Source organism: Artemia sp. Qi Xiang Cuo, chromosome 18 (genome assembly GCF_049724085.1).
Source record: "Artemia sp. Qi Xiang Cuo chromosome 18, ASM4972408v1, whole genome shotgun sequence".
Classification (NCBI taxonomy): Eukaryota; Metazoa; Arthropoda; class Branchiopoda; order Anostraca; family Artemiidae; genus Artemia; species Artemia sp. Qi Xiang Cuo.
The window spans coordinates 13,141,625-13,158,165 of NC_142811.1; the positions used below are offsets into that span (position 1 = coordinate 13,141,625).

General features: G+C 36.5%; 2 protein-coding genes across 2 annotated transcripts in view; both read right to left on the minus strand.

Moving 5' to 3' along the window:
- Window positions 1-734, minus strand: part of LOC148941218 (activating signal cointegrator 1 complex subunit 1) — a 70,095-nt gene extending 69,361 nt beyond the window's left edge. The window contains exon 1 of the mRNA XM_089104122.1: window positions 644-734. Coding sequence (XP_088960248.1) covers window positions 644-734 — 91 coding nt within the window. The remainder of the gene's footprint in view (window positions 1-643) is intronic.
- A 7,617-nt stretch (window positions 735-8,351) lies between these two features.
- Window positions 8,352-16,541, minus strand: part of LOC148941219 (neuroligin-4, Y-linked-like) — a 73,967-nt gene continuing 65,777 nt past the window's right edge. The window contains exon 4 of the mRNA XM_089104125.1: window positions 8,352-8,425. Coding sequence (XP_088960251.1) covers window positions 8,352-8,425 — 74 coding nt within the window. The remainder of the gene's footprint in view (window positions 8,426-16,541) is intronic.

The window sequence follows — 16,541 nt, forward strand, 5'->3', positions numbered from 1 at the left end:
CTGAAGCATGTATAACGGTTTATCTTACAAATAGAACCCAAGAGGTTACGATAGCTGATGCTTTGTCATCACCTATGTCTGTCATAATCTGGAGTTACGCAAGGTAGTTGTCTTGGGCAGGTACTCTTCTGCCTTTTTATCAATGACTTGCCGCGTGTTTTTAAACATTCGACCATTAAAAATATTAGCGGATGATGTAAAAGTTTATAGGTCAGTCATGATTGAATATAAGATATCTATACTTCAAGAAGATTTGGATGCTCTGCGCCGGTGGTCTACGGCGAATTTTAACAAAACCAAGTGCAATGCTGTGCACTATTTTCGTAGATACCCTCAACATTAACATTACCTCCTTGATGGTAAATTCATATCAAGCGTGGAGTATGTTCGAGATCTTGGGGTTTGCTTCGATTCGAGTGTTCGAATTTGATAAGCATGTATCGGGTATCACGCATAGGGTAAATTACCAATTAATACGTCTAAACTGTACATTCTCTATGTTTAATCTTCCTTATTGATTAATTTCTTTTATGTATCCACTGTACGTCCAATACTTGAGTAATGCTCATCAGTATGGTATCCCCTTAATAAAAGAGAAAGAGTTAAGAAAGAACAACGTAGGGCCACCAGACTCTTGCCCTACCTGAGACATCTCTCATACCACCAGAGAATGCAGAGACTACAGTTACCAAGTCTTCAGTTCCGACGTGGTAGAGCTGACCTAATAAATACATCTCGCATTGTTATAATAATTGATAATACCACTCCAACTCACTTCTTCACTTTTACAGAAGACAATAGTATCCGTCAACACCAACACAAAATATACCCATCATGTCCACAGAAAAGATTAGACCAAAACTCTTTATCTAGCCGATCTCGGAAGACTCAGAACGCACTTCTATCGGAAACAGTTGCGACTATCACGGTCCGGTCTTTCAAAAGTAGTGTAGCCTCTACAGATTTCCATACTAGGTTTTATCACCATCCGTTTTTAGAATATTTTTAATTTTTTATTATTAGTTTTTTTATGGGACCTGTATGTTTTTATAGAGTGTATTATTTTCACAGAGTTGTATGTATGTGTCATGTTGTCATAGAGTGTGTTTCGGCGTTGTCGTAATTTCTTATAACGTTTAGTGTGACAAGCTTCGTAAAGCTTACCGCATTTTAAAATTAATGAGTAAATAAATATAAAAGCGAATCTTGATTAAAAACCTTTTTCTTTTTCTTTTTTATTTGTTTTCAATCCGAGGCTTGATATAATGTATATATTCTTTAGATATAATGTATATTATATATATAATTAAATGGTAATGATACTATTGAAGTTTTTATGGTTTGTTCTCAACAAGGAATCAAAGGACCTTGTCCGTAAAAAAAAGGGATAATCTTTGGGAGATGATATTAGATTATGCTGCTTATACGAGAGAAAAACTTGTAATTTTCAGAAAATATGTCCCCATCAGTGTACCGGAAAAACTTTTCATTGCCCCGCCCTCGTGTAAGCTCGACAATCACTTGTATACTTTGACTCTCATTACTCTGAAGTAACGGAAATGAATTTTGCCTTGGTCTTAAGATCCAGTATTTTCATGATTCCTACTACCAGCTCTCCATATTACTTGCAAGAAATTGCACCAGCAGGAGGAGGATCCTAAGGAGGTTAGTGGAAAATGTGCTTTTATTTATTCTTCAGGTGACAACCAGGGGATAATGCTTATGACTGCTATTAAATCTATATTGATCATCACCCTAACTAATCTAAGTTATACCTAATTATTTCTGTAACCAAAATGGAAATATACAGGCTAGTGATTGTTCTTTACTGTTTTTCTTCAAACAAATATAAAATGTGTCTTCGATATGGTGTTTTGAGTCGAAGTTGGATGAGTACTTTTCTACTTTTGCTGGTATCTTCAATTTTTTTCTGTGATGTTTTAAAGCCCAGGGGTCGAATAGGTGCAGTTGAAGTTATTTTTTCAGTAAAAATCACAGCTGTCAATGAAATGCTGTTTTCAATGACATAGCACACACTAGAATTTTTCTTAAAATGCCATAATGAAACAGCGAATCACCTTGAAGCTACTCAAGTTCAAAATACAAATTTGTAAAAAGTTTTATATTCTTCAAACATGATTAAGAGCTTACTATGCCTTACAAAATGTGTTCTTGGAAGAACACTAAAGTAGGACTGCACTAAATGTAGCTGGGCAACCTGCTGTAGGTTGTAGATAGTAAGTGTAGATAATACCCTACTATGCCTTGCAAAGTTTGTTGTTGGAAGTAAACTAAAGTAGCATTACACTAAATGTAGCAGGAAAATCTGTTGTAAATTGCAAATGTAGACTACGAGTTTACTCTGCCCTGCAAAAGGTGTTGTTAGAAGTAAATTGAAATAGCATTACACTAAATGTAGAAGGACAATCTGCCGGAGATTGTAGATTTTAAATGTAGCTTAAGAGCGTATTCTGCCTTACAAAAGGTGTTGCTGGAAGTACACTAAAGTAGCGTTAGGGCTCCAAGGTAACTATTCAAATTTACTGATTCTTGCTAAAGGTGAGTGCAGCTTCACCATGCTTAAGTAAGAATGAATTACGAATACTCATTAACCAGACAGCACGAAAAATGACAAAAGTTTGTAGGAAATCAGACAATTTAGAAATGTTTTCAACCCTAGTGGCTTTTCAGTGGGTGGGAAATAAATTAGCGTTGATCATTGACATTTTTCATCGATCATTGACAAATCAAGGATTTTACAAGGATCAAATCCTTGATCATTGACATTTTTCATCGTTCATTGACAAACCAAGGATTTGGCAAGAATCAAATCCTTGATCATTGACATTTTTCATCGATCATTGACAAACCAAGGATTTGACAAGAATCAAATCCTTGATCATTGACATTTTCCAGCGATCATTGAAAAATCAAGGGTTTGACAAGGATCAAATCCTTGATCATTGATATTTTTCTATTTTCCTTTCAGTGACAGAAGCTCCAGCTAGATTGAGTGGATAACTTAAATGTAAAGTAAACAATTAATTGAAACTTTTCATTTTCAAACTTATTTATGACTTTCTTATGGAAAAAGTTTGATTGAAAAATCACTGATGAACAACTTCTTTCATTTTTCCAAAAATTCTTGGAAACTCATTTATATTATGTTTCTTACAGAAAAAATTGTCTCAAAAGCCCTTGGCTGAAAATGCCTTAACAAAAAAAAGAATCAACAAAGAAACGGAAAATATCTTTATACAGGAGTTTGAAAAAGTGGAAAAAGCAACATTTGTTTTCGGCTTCTTGTAGCTCTTTATCAACAAAGAAAATGGTAAAAAGGGGATCAAAGGGGAATACCTATGCAGGGATTATTGCCACACGTCTTTTCCTCTAAGTATGGTTAAGCTATTGCTGATTAGTTTTTCGTTTTTGTTTTGAGGGAAAAATCTCTAGAAAACATTTAGGCTGAATATTGTAAACGGTAAAAAAATAAGAAAAAAAAATATAAATGAAACTCATCTAGAGAATACCTTGAGATTTCTTCTTTTACAAAAAAAGTGTGATTGAAAGCTAATATTATGAATTTTTCAGGAAAAAGAATTGCTACAGAAAGTTTATCACAGAGAAAACCACAGTAAATAAAAAAGAAAGTCTTATTTAAAAAAACGTAAATGAGTGAAAAAGAAACACCACATCTTAGTTTTTTTTTTGTGGTTGTTCATCATAGAGGAATATAATAAAAGAAAAAAAGGGATACATAAAAACTGACCTAAAATGGATTGACCCATGAGTTTGCCTCTCAGCACGATGGTATAAATGTTGCTTTTGCTGGTTTACTATTTTTTCTTAGTAACAAAGTCGTAAGATGGCGAATTTGCTCAAAATAGTCCAAAGAACATAAAACAAAGCCTCTAGGGTTGACACAGCACCCAACTGTCCTAGAGATAGGGTTGTAATTCATGCCCTGGGGGCATATAAGGTTTTTTTATGGAATGGGTGGTCGTATAAACTTCAGATGGGGTTCTTTTGATTTGAAGTTGGAAATTAGCTCCCTTTTTGGGAGTTAAAAGTGATTCAACAGCATCCAGCCCCTCCCCCTTCCCCTCATCATTTCTCCGAAGACATTCAATTAAAATTTGGAGATTGTAATTTTTTTCATTGTTGGTTGAAAAAAAAAAGTTGATATAGCTAGGGCATGTTCTGCGGATAATGGATGACAGATTGCCGAAGATTTTCTTTTTCGGCCAACTGCCTAGGGCTAAGCGGAAAGCAGGGCGTCCTTGTCGGGGGTGGGAGTATGTCATAAAGGAATATTTAAAGGAAATGGGAACTTTCTGGGAGGGTGTAAAGAGAGAGGCTTAGAATAGATAGGAATGGAGGAGGAGTATGCATAGCTGTGATGGCATCAGGCAATTTGGTCCTGCGGTGAGCTGTTAGTAGTAGTGGGAGTAGCACTAGTAGCAAAAGATAAGTAGTAGCGGTATTTGTGTTAGTAGTGAAATGCATATATTACCTTTTCCAATTGATCTTTCCTTTTAAGTATTATCCGAAAGTTTCAACTTAATGCCCACAGAGATACGCCCTTTTGAAATTATGCATGCGCATAGTGTGATTTGATTTAGTTCAAATTCCCTCTCAATATTATGTCAAATTTTCACCTTCATATGTGGAGGTGTTAATGGCAATGATGAGTATGGAAGGGAGGGCAGAAGGCTGGTTGCTCTCAAATCACTTTGACTTTTAAAGAGAAACTATAACTTCTAATTTCAAATCAAATGAGACCCATCCGAAGTTTATACGGCCGCCCATTCCATAAACACCTCATATGCCCTCATGGTATTACTGGCAACCCTCTCCCCAGGGTATTGGGGGGGGGGGGGCTGTATCAATATTAGAGGCATTATTATATGTTCTTTGGACTATTTTGAACAAAATCGTTATCTCATAATTTTCATCAGGTGTGTTTGGTAAAAACAGGGGTTGACAGGGGGTAGGGGTCAAATGCCCTCATCACTTTTGACGCTTAAAAAGGAGCTATTACTTTAAATTTTCAACCGAATGAGCCTCTTCTAAATTTAAACTATCATCCCTTTCATAAAAGCCTAAAATGCCCCGCGGCATAACTTACACTCCTTACACTCCCTTATCCAATGTATTTCGGGAAAACGTTACGTATTTTGGGGAAGGAGGGTAGCTGCCCTCTTATCACTGTGACTCTTAGAAAGGGCACTATAAATTAAGATTACCAATCCAATGAGTCCTCTCTAAAGTATTCACGACTACCCTTTCTATAAAAACCTTATATGCCCCTGGAGCATAACTTAAAACCCAATCCCCTGAGAGCTGTTGGGGCGGGAGTGTCTTCCTCAAAGTCATCATTTCCGGGCCCTTCAGCTGCGATGAACATAATTGCAATATCCAAATTTTGACTGAATGTCTTTGGAGAAATGATAATTGGAAGGGGGGAGGGGCTGCCTGCTTTCGAATCACTTTTGACTCTTAAAAAGGAAACTATAATTTCCAGTTTCAAATCATAAGAGCCAAATCTGAAGTTTATACGACCACCCATTCCATAAAAAATCTTATATGCCCCAGGGCATGACTTGCAACCCTATCTCCAGGGCAATGGGGTGCTGTGTCAACCCTAGAGGCATTGTTATATGCTCTTTGGACTATTTTGAGCAAAATCGCCATCTTACGACTTTGCTACTAAGAAAAAATAGTAAATCAGGAAAAATTAATATTTATACCATCGTGCTGAGAGAAAAACTCATGAGTCAATTTATATTAGCTCAGTTTTTATGTTTCCCTTTTTTTTTCTTTCATTATATTCCTCTATGATGAAAATACACAAAAAAAAACTAAGATATGGTGTTTCTTTTTCAATCATTTACGTTTTTTCAATAAGACTTTCGTTTTTATTTACTGTGGTTTTCTCAGTAATAATCTTTCTGTAGCAGTTTCTTTTCCTGGAAAAAATCATAATATTAGATTTCAATCACACTTTTTTTTGCAAAAGAAGAAATCTCAAGATATTCTCTAGATGAGTTTCATTTGTACTTTTTTTTCTTCTTTTTTTACCGTTTACAATATTCAGCGTAAATGTGTCTAGTACCCTTTTAGGAGTCAAAAGTGATTGGAGGGTAATCAGCCCTCCTCTTTAGCTCATGAACTTTTTGACTGGAAAAGACTTTTTTTAATGTTTTCACTTTTATAACTTTAATAAATCAAATATTATTAACATTTTAAGGAATGAATATCAGCGTATGTATAGTAAACTGATAATGCACATTCATTTCCATTTTTTTCAGTAAAGTGCAAATTATGTTCGGGCCTTGGATTGGAAGGCACAGGGTTTTTCAGCCCTACTCATGTTAATTTCTGCTCGTTTTGAGTTTGACTCGGTTATTTATTGCAATTTCTGTTCGTTTTGGGTTTCATGTATTTTTGATTCCGATTTGTGGTAGTTTTACGCTTGGTAGATTATTTGATTTTAGTTTTGCTCATTTTTTGGTTAATGGAGCTCTTTACTATTCTTTGAAAAACTTATTTTGTAGAAAACTTTTTTTCTAAAATTAACTTCATAAAAAAGAACCAAGTAGGTCTTGCTTTGTTTTTAGTGTATCAAAATTTGACATAACAATAATGGGCAGATAAAAACAACGGGGGAAAAAGTCACATTATTTTGCTTATCTTTCTGACATAAGCTTAAGAAACAATAGAAGCAGTTAATAAAATAGGATTAATCGATAACCCTATATTATCACGGAACTCACGGAACTATAGTAATCTCGTTTGTATTAAATAAAAACAGCAAGTTTTCTCAACTGAAAGTAAGGAGCAACATCAAAAATTAACGAAAAACATAAATTATTACGGATAGCAGGGGCGTTGTCTTCTCTTCAATACTTTGCTCTTCACGCTAATGTTTTTTAGTATTTAAAAAAAAAGCTTCTTAATTAAACGGCCCTTGAGTTTCAGGAGTCATTCTTAAATAATTGGGGAAAAAGTCAAACTTTAGCGTAGAGAAAGAAGTATTAAGGAGGGGGCAAACCCTCTCATATATGTAGAAATTTCTGTTCGTTTTAAGTTTTGGCATTGCTCCTTACTTTCAGTTGAAAAAAATCTTTTCTTCAAATTTAATTTCTGATTCTTTTATTGGATAATGCCAGGGAAAACAGCTCTCTCTCTCCATGGAAAATTCCCCTCACGTAAAATACTCCCCACCTGGAAAATTCATCCCGGACAATTTCATTTTCACTGAAAGTCCCACCCCATCCTCCTGGAAAATTTCTTTTGGGCAATTCCAGCTGAAAAATTTTTCTTAGCACGCTTTCATTGGAAAAATACTTTAATTTCTGATTGTTTTTAAAATAGCACAGAAAATTACCCCTATAGAGTTTATCCCGTGAAAGACTTCCCTATAGGGCATTTATCTCTTGGAATCCCCCCCCCCACCCTTCTACGGAAAGATCCTCTTGACAATTCCAACTCGGTGAAAATTTATCCTGAAAATTCTCCTTAACATTTCCACAAGTAAAATTAATTTGGCAAACAGAGAGTAAGACAAATACAAAGAATATCGTACAGGAATTCTGGCAAATTCCCCCAGTGCAAAACTTCCCCTGACTGTCCCCCTGGATACTCTCCTCTCCAAGAAAAATTCTTCCCGTGGAAAATCCCCTCAGCGGAAAATTCCCCTCCCCGCTCCCAAAATATGTCTGTTTATTTCCAAATAACCAATACTAAACGTAAACAATGGGTAAATTTTATGACTTAAATACCTTTCCCGGAAGCTGTAGGGGTTCATATTACCCCAAATGCATAGTTAACGGATTTTTCAACTATGCCGAACAGGATAGCTACCTCAAAATTATGATCGGACGATTTTTGGGGAAAAGGGGGGTGCGAGGAGGTTGGTTGCCCACCAATCTTTTTGTTTACTTTAAAAGGGTACTCTAACTTTTAATTTTCGTTCGAATAAGCCCTCTCCCAATATTCTAGGTCTATTGGCTCGATACCATTACCCTGAAAAAAAAAAGAGCAGTAAACCCGCATTTGTGATCTTTCTTCTTGCAAAAATACAAGATTCCACATTTTGCTGATGGGAGCTTGAAACCTCTACAGTAGGGTTCTTTGATAGGCTTAACCCGATTGTCTGATTTTCATTTATTCCTTCACTTTCAGGGAGTGTTTGCTCCTTTTTCAAAAATCAGACACATTTTCTCAGACTCGTAGCTTCTGACGGGTAACATTAAGTTTAATTAATTTTATGTATTTGGAATCAGCTTAATAAGCTAAATTTTCTGATGTATCTATTGATTTCAAAATTCAATGTTTTAGAGTTTCGGTTACCATTGAGCTAAATCGCTTCTTGCCTGCAGTTCGTTATCACGAACTGTTTGATTTCGTGAAATCCTATAGGCTGAAATAATTTAGAGATTCAGTCGTGAACCTTTTGATTGTCCAAAAGGAGGGAATGAGAAGGGGACAAATTAAGCCCCAACTATATGGGCAGGGAATCATGTTATAGAAAGTATATAGTAATGAATAGTAAATCATTTTTTCCTTTAGAGCAGGGAACTTCGTATCGAAGATTTTGTTGTACAAACTTTGAAAAGGGCTCATTCAATTGGAAAATAGAGTGGCTTGTGCCCTTTTTCATAGTCGAAATTGATTGGAAGGCAACTAAGACCCCTTCCACGCCCACCATTTCCCGCAACGCATCCGATCAAAATTTCGAGATAACCATTTTGTTCAGCATAGTTGATTTCCAGATAGAAATTATGTTTTTGAGGAGGACACTCCCCCATAGCCTTCAGGGCAAGGGCTTTAAAATATGCCCTGGGGTCATATAAGGTTTTTTTTTATAGAAGGTGTCATAGAAACTTCAAAAAAGGCTCATTCGATTGGAAATTCAAAGGGCTAGTACCCTTTTTAATAGTCGAAAGTGATTGGAGGACAACAAACCCCTCTCTCACGCCCACCTTTTCCCCAAACAAATCCAATCAAAATTTTGAGATAGCTATTTTATTCAACGTAGTTTTAAGTTCTGGAAATTAGGTCTTTGAGGATGACAACCCCCCAACAGCCCTCAGGGCAAGGAGTGTAAGTTATGCCCTGGGGGCATATAAGGTTTTTATAGAAGACGTTGTCGTAGAAACTGCAAAAAGGGCTCATTCGAATGGAAATTGAAATGGCTAGTGACCTTTTTAATAGTCGAAAGTAATTGGAAGTCAACAACCACCCCTTCCACACCCACCATTTCCCCGAACATATCCAATCAAAATTTTGAGATAGCCAATTTGTTCCACGCAGTTTAAAGTTCAGGAAATTATACCTTTGAGCAGGACACTCCCCCCACAGTCTTCATGGCAAGGTTTATAAGTTATGCCCTGGGGGCATATAAGGTTTATATTGAAATCTTTGTCGTATAAACTTGAAAAGGGCTCATTCGACTGAAAATTCAAAGGGCTAGTGACCATTTTAACAGTCGAAAATAATTTGAGGGCAACTAGCCCCCCTCTCACGCCCACCTTTTCCCCAAACACATCATTTTTAGATAGCCATTTTATTCAACGTAGTTGAAAGTTTTGGAAATTAGGTCTTTAAGGATGACAATCCCTCCCCACACAACCGTCAGGGCAAGGGTTGTAAGTTATGCCCTGGGGACATATAAGGTTTTTATACAAACCGATGTTATAAAAATATCAAAAAGGGCTCACTTAATTGAAAATTGAAGGGGCTAGTGCCCTTTTAGTAGTCAAAAGTGATTGAAGAGTAACTAACCCCCCTCTCACGCCTGCCATTTCCCCAAACATATCCGATCAAAATTTTTAGATAGCATTTCTGTTCCATGCAGTTTAAAGTTCAGGAAATTATACATTTGAGCAGGACACTCCCCCACAGTCTTCAGGGCAAGGGTTATAAGTTATACCCTGGGGGCATATAATGTTTTTATTGAAATCTTTGTCGTATAAACTTGAAAAAGGGCTCATTTGATTGGAAATTCAAAGGTGTAGTACCCTTTTTAATAATCGAAAGTGATTTGACGGCAACTAACCCCCCTCTCACGCTCACCTTTTCCCCAAACACATCCAATCAAAATTTTTTTTTATCTATTTTGTTCAGCGTAGTTGATTTCCAGATAGTTATTATGTTTTTGAGGAGGACACTCCCCCATACCCTTCAGGGCAAGGGCTGTAAGTTATGCCCTGGGGGCATAAAAGGTTTTTATAGAAGGCGTTGTCGTAGAAACGTCAAAAAAGGCTCATTCGATTAAAAATTCAATGGGCTATTACCCTTTTTAATAGTTGAAAGTTATTGGAGGGCAACTAGCCCCCCTCTCACGCCCATCTTTTCCCCAAACACATTCAATCCAAATCTTGAGATAGCCTTTTTATTCAACGTAATTTTAAGTTCTGGGAATTAGGTCTTTGAGGATGACAACCCCCCCAACAGCCCTCAGGGTAATTGTTGTAAGTTATGCCCTGGGGGCTTATAAGGTTTTTATAGAACGTGTTGTTGTAGAAACTTAAAAAAAGGCTCATTCGATTGGAAATTGAAACGGCTAGTGCCCTTTTTAATAGTCGAAAGTAATTGGAAGGCAAATAACACCCCCCCCCCCCGAAAAAAAAACTCTTGTTTACGATTCCACCTGATTGATAATCTTTAGCATAATTTCATCATAGGCAACGCAATCGCGCAGCCTAAGTAAAGAACGATGTGAGTAAAATATATTATTATTTTTTGGTTTCTTGGTCTTAGACTAGGGCACTTCGTATCGAAGGAGTTGTCGTAGAAACTTCAAAAGGGGCTCATTCGATTGGAAATTGGAGTGGCTAGTGCCCTTTATAATATTCAAAAGCTATTGGAAGGCAACTATGCCCCCCCCCCGCCCCTCATTCCCCCAAAAAATCCCAATCAAAATTTTGAGATAGCCATTTTGTTTTACTTAGTTGAAAGCTCTGAAAATTAGGTCTTTGAGGATGACAACCCCTCCCCCCCCCCACAGCCCTCTGGGAAAGGATTATAAGTTATGTTCAGGGGGCATATAAGGTTTTCATAGAAAGTGTTGTCGTAGAAACTTAAAAATGGGCTCATTTGAGTGGAAATCGAAAGGGCTAGTGCTCTTTTCAATAGTCGAAAGTGATTTGAAAGGCAACTAACACCCCTTCCACGTCCACCATTTCCCCATACACATCCAATCAAAATTTTGAGATAGTAATTGTGTTAAATGTAGTTGAAAGTTTTGGAATCCTTGAGGAGGAAACTCCCCCCACAGTCTTCAGGGAAAGGATTATAAGTTATGCCCTGGGAGCATATAAGGTTTTTATTGAAAACTTTGTCGTAGAAACGTCAAAAAGGGCTCATTCGATTGGAAATGCAAAGGGCTAGTGCTCTTTTTAATAGTCGAAAGTGATTGGAGGGCAACTAACCCCCCTATCATGCCCACATTTTTCCCAGACACATCCAATCAAAATTTTGGGATAGCCGTTTTGTTCAACATAGTTGAATGTTTTGGAAATTAGGTCTTCAAGGATGACAGCCCCTCCCCCACACAGCCCTCAGGGCAAGGGTTGTAAGGTATTGCCTGGGGCATATAAGGTTTTTATAGAAAATGTTATCGTAGAAACTTCAAAAAGGGCTTATTCTATTGGAAGTTGAAATGGCTAATGCCCTTTTTAATAGTCGAAAGTAATTGAAGGGCAACAAACCCCCTCTCACACAGACCATTTACCCAAACAAACACAATCAAAATTTTGAGATAACCATTTTTTTCAACGTAGTTGAAAGTTCTGGAAATTAGGTGTTTCAGAATGACGACCCCCCCCCCCACAGCCCTCAGGAAAGGGTTGTAATTTATGACCTGGTGGCATATATGGTTCTTACAGAAAGTTGTGTCGTAAAAACTTCAAAAAGGGCTCATTTGATGTGAAACTGAAAGGGCAAGTGCCCTTTTTAATAGCCGAAAGGGAATGGGGAGCATCTAACCCCCCTCTCACGCCCACCATATCCCCAAACACATTCAATCTATATTTTCAGATAGCTAATTTGAGCACCGTAGTTGAAAGTTTTAGAAATAATGTATTTGAGGATGACAAACCCCCGAGAGCCGCCAGGGCAAAGGTTGTAATTTATGCCTTGGGGGCATATAAGGTTTTATAGATAGCTATGTCGTAGACACTTCAAAAGGGCCTCATTTAAGTGGAAATTGAGAGGGCTAGTGCCCTTTTTAATAGTCGAAAGTGATTGGAGGATAACTAACCCCCCCTCCCACGCTCACCATTTCCCCAAAAACATCTAATCTAAATTTTCAGATAGCTGTTGTTTTCAACGTAGTTGAAAGTTCTGAAAATTAGGTCTTTGAGGATGACACTCCCCGCAGAGGGCTCAGGCTGTAAATTATGCTCTGGGGGCTTAAAAAGTTTTATTGAAGACTTTGTCATAGAAACTTAAAAAAGAGTTCATTTGAATGCAAATTCAAAAGGCTAGTGCCCTTATAAATAGTCGAAAGTCATTGGAGGGCTACTAACCCCCCTCTCACGCACACCATTTCCCCAAACACATCCAATCAAAATTTTTAGGTAGCCATTTTTTTCAATGCAGTTGAAAGTTTTGGAAATTAGGTCTTTGAAGATTATAACTCCCCCAAAGCCCTCAGGGCAAGCGTTGTAAGTTATGCCCTGGGGCATATAAGGTTCTTATAGAAAGTGGTGTTGTAGAAACTTCAAAAAGGGTTCATTTGATTGGAAATTGAAAGGTCTAGTACCCTTTATAATAGTTGAAAATGATTGAAGGGCAACTAACTCCCCTCTCACACCAATCATTTCCCCAAACACATTTAATCAAAATCTTGATATGGCCATTTTGTTTAATGTAGTTTCAAGTTCTGGAATTTAGGTCTTTGAGGATGACAACCCCCATCCCCACCCCACAACCCTCAGGGCAAGGGCTGTAAGTTATGCCCTGGGGGCATATAAGGTTTTTATTATTGGGGATTGAGAAGGCTAGTGTCCTTATTAATAGTCGAAAGCGATCGGAGGGCGAATGCCCACCTCCAATACCCATTATATCCCCAATCACATCCCATCATAATTTTGACATAGCAACTTTGATGAACGTAGTTGAAGGGTCCAGAACAACCCTCCCCCCGTAGCACTCAGAACAACGGTCTTAAGTTATGCCTTTGTGGTGTTTAACGTTTTTATAGAATTTTTTTTTTAAGGGCAATTTGATTGGAAATTAAGAGGACTAGTCCCATGTTTATTAGTCGAAAGTGGTCAAAGGCCAAATGTCTCCCTCCGTGCCTATCATTTCTTCAAACAATTTCAATCGAAATGTCGATATAGCCATTTTGTTAAGCCTATCAGAAAGGTCTGGAAATCATGTCTTTGAGGATAACAAATCCCCCCAGCCCTCAGGGCAAGGGTTGTAAGTTGTGTCCTGAGGACATACAGGGTTTTCATAGAAAGTGTGGTCAAGTAAACTTCAAAAGGAGGCTCATTGGATTGTTAATCAGACGCTTTAGTGCCCTTTTTAAGAGTCAAAGTGATCAGAGGGCAGCTACCCTCTCACCTCTACACATACGTCATACTGTCCCGAAATGCGCCTTATAGAAATTTTGAGATAGCCTTTATATTCAAAATAGTATAAATATCATATAACAAGGCTTTTGGGGTTTAAACAAACCCCAGAGACAAGGAGCAAGGGTTTTAAGTTATGCCCAGGGGGTATTAAAGGTTTTTATGGAAGGGATGGCTGTTTAACTCCAGAAGAGGCTCAGTCTTTCCTGAAAAAGTCCCTGAAAAGTCCCTGAAAAGTCCCAGAAAAAGACTATTTCAATATAAAACGAACATAAGTTAATAAAACAAAACTTTTGGCACAAAATAAGTTTTTCAAAAAAAAAGTAAAGAACTCCATTAAACCAAAAATGAACAAAAATAGAATCAAATAATCTACCAAGCATACAACTACCACAAATAAGTATCAATAAATAAATGAAACCCAAAAACAAACAGAAATTAAAATAACCCAAATTTAAAACGAGCAGAAATTAATCTGAGTAGGGTTCTAAACCCTATGCTTTCTAAAAGCCAGAATATAATTTGTACTTTACTGAAAAAAAGTTCTTTTAAATAGTTTGACTTTTGTAACTTTAAGAAATAAAAAATTAATCACGATTGCAAGGAATAAATATCATCATTATGTATATTAAACTGACAATGCACATTTTTTTCAGTAAATTCGTATGAATTTTTTTCAGTGAAGTAAAAATTATATTCTGCCTTTTAGAAAGCATAGAGTTTAGGACCCTTCTCAGATTAATTTCTGCTCGTTTTGAGTTTGACTTATTTTAATTTCTGTTTGTTTTGAGTTTCATTTATTTATTAATACTGATTTGTGGTAATTGTATGCTTGATAGATTATTTGATTCTACTATTTTTTTTTTTTGGTTCAATGGAGTTCTTTTCTTTTTTTTGAAAAATGTATTTTGTGTAAAAAGTGCTTTTTGATTAATTTGAAGAAAAGACTTGTTTTTTTACTTAATTACTGATAGTTTTCAGGCCATGGCAGAATCCTCCTTCTATGAAAAAAAATTGTTTCCGGACCCCCCCCCCCCCCTCAATTGGACAGTTTCTCCCATGTAAAATATCCCCATGGAGATTTTCTCCTGGTGATAATTCCTCCATGGAAAACGTCTCCCGTGGGAAATCCCTCTGTACGTAAAAATTCTCCCTGAGAATCAAAACTCCGTCGAACTTTTCCCCCGGATTTCTCCCCAGAGCATTTCCACATGTAAAATACGGTTGCCAATCAGAAAGTAGGATATATAATACCAATTACATATTTGAACTCTTGAAAATTCCACCCATGTAAAATTTTCTCTGGAAAGCTCACACCAGGAAACTTTCATCCAAATGGGTTATTTCTTCCGTAGAAAATAAATCCCCAGAAAATGCCCTCCCCTGAAAACTGTTGGTATTCTTCCCAGTAACAAATATTACATGTAAACAATGAGCAAATTTCATATCTTGTGGCCCTTCCTCAAGGGGTTCAGGGGGGGGGGGTCATGTCGTCCCCAAAAACATAGTCATTGGACCTTTCAACTATATTGAATAAAATGGCTATCTCAAATTTTGACAGACGACTTTGGGACACAAAGGCGTAGAAGGGGGCTAGTTTCCCTCCAAATTTCTTGCATCCCTGCCAAGAAAAAAAAATAAAAAAACCAAAAGACAAATAAACACGCATTCGTGATCTTTTTCCTGGCAAAAACTATTGATGGCAAAAAATATAAAATTTAACATTTTTAAAGATGGGAGCTTGAAAACTCTACAGTAGGGTTCTCTGATATTCTCAATCCGATGGTACAATTCTAAATAAGATTGCTTGACTTTTGAGTGATATTTCTCCACCTTTTCAAAAATAGGTAGATTTTCTCAGACTCGTAACTTCTGATTGGTAACATTAGACTTAATGAATTTTGTATATTTAGATTCAGCATAAAAAGCTAGTTCTTTTGATCTATCCAATAGTATCAAAATTCTGTAATTTATAGTTTCGGTTACTATTGGGCCGAGTCACTCCTTACTAAATTCGTTAACACGAACAGTTTGATACCGAAACCTCTTATGCTAATTAATGCCGTGTGTTTTATCTTTTTTAATCTGGGGCTCGCTACTATCAAAACTGTATGACTGCAAATATAAATCTTTTTCAGCAAAGAGAATTTCTAATTTATCCCAATTTTGTATAATATATATAATTTTACAAGTTTACGCTTAAATAATTCAAACATTCAATATTTAATTCTCGTATTTTTTTTTTGTCTTTTTTTGTTTTTTTTTCTTTACTCCAGACTTTTCAGATGTGTCATGACTCAGAAAGTCATATAATTGGATGTGGTTTAAAGTGTTTTGTTTTCTTTCACGAAGAAAATATGAAAACATGGTGGATAGTAATATATATCTTAAAAGTGATCTATTTTTATGCTTGGCAACTTCCCTGAAAATAATTTTCCCCACGTGCTACACTTAGCTTTGAAGACATAGGGGAAAGGGAAATAATTGAGCATAATGCTGAGCTGGACTACGTCTAACTTGGAATGCAATGAAAAGATGTGATGCACATGCCAATTGTCCAGCCTAGGAAAAATATTTCTTTCACAAATGTATACTTTCAACGAAAAAATGACTGGAATTTTAAGTATTCAACCCTAGGTTGATTGTAAATTTTTTCGAAATTGTTATTTTATGACGTGTATAATAAAGATTATAGGTATTTTTGTCAGACTGGAAACATAACCTATGTTTCCAGTCTGTTTCAATCCGCATCCCATTATTGGATGCGGGGGCTTTCGTACAAGCTACTATGGGCATTAAAGGAGTGCCTTGCTTTTGTAGTTTTGGTAGACCATAAAATTACACCAAAAATGTCATTCCTAGATGTGTGAATTTTTCGTAGCTTAGATAAACTCAATTCTACCATAAAAATGTTATTTAAAAATGTAATTAAAATGACATGTATTTGAAAATTCT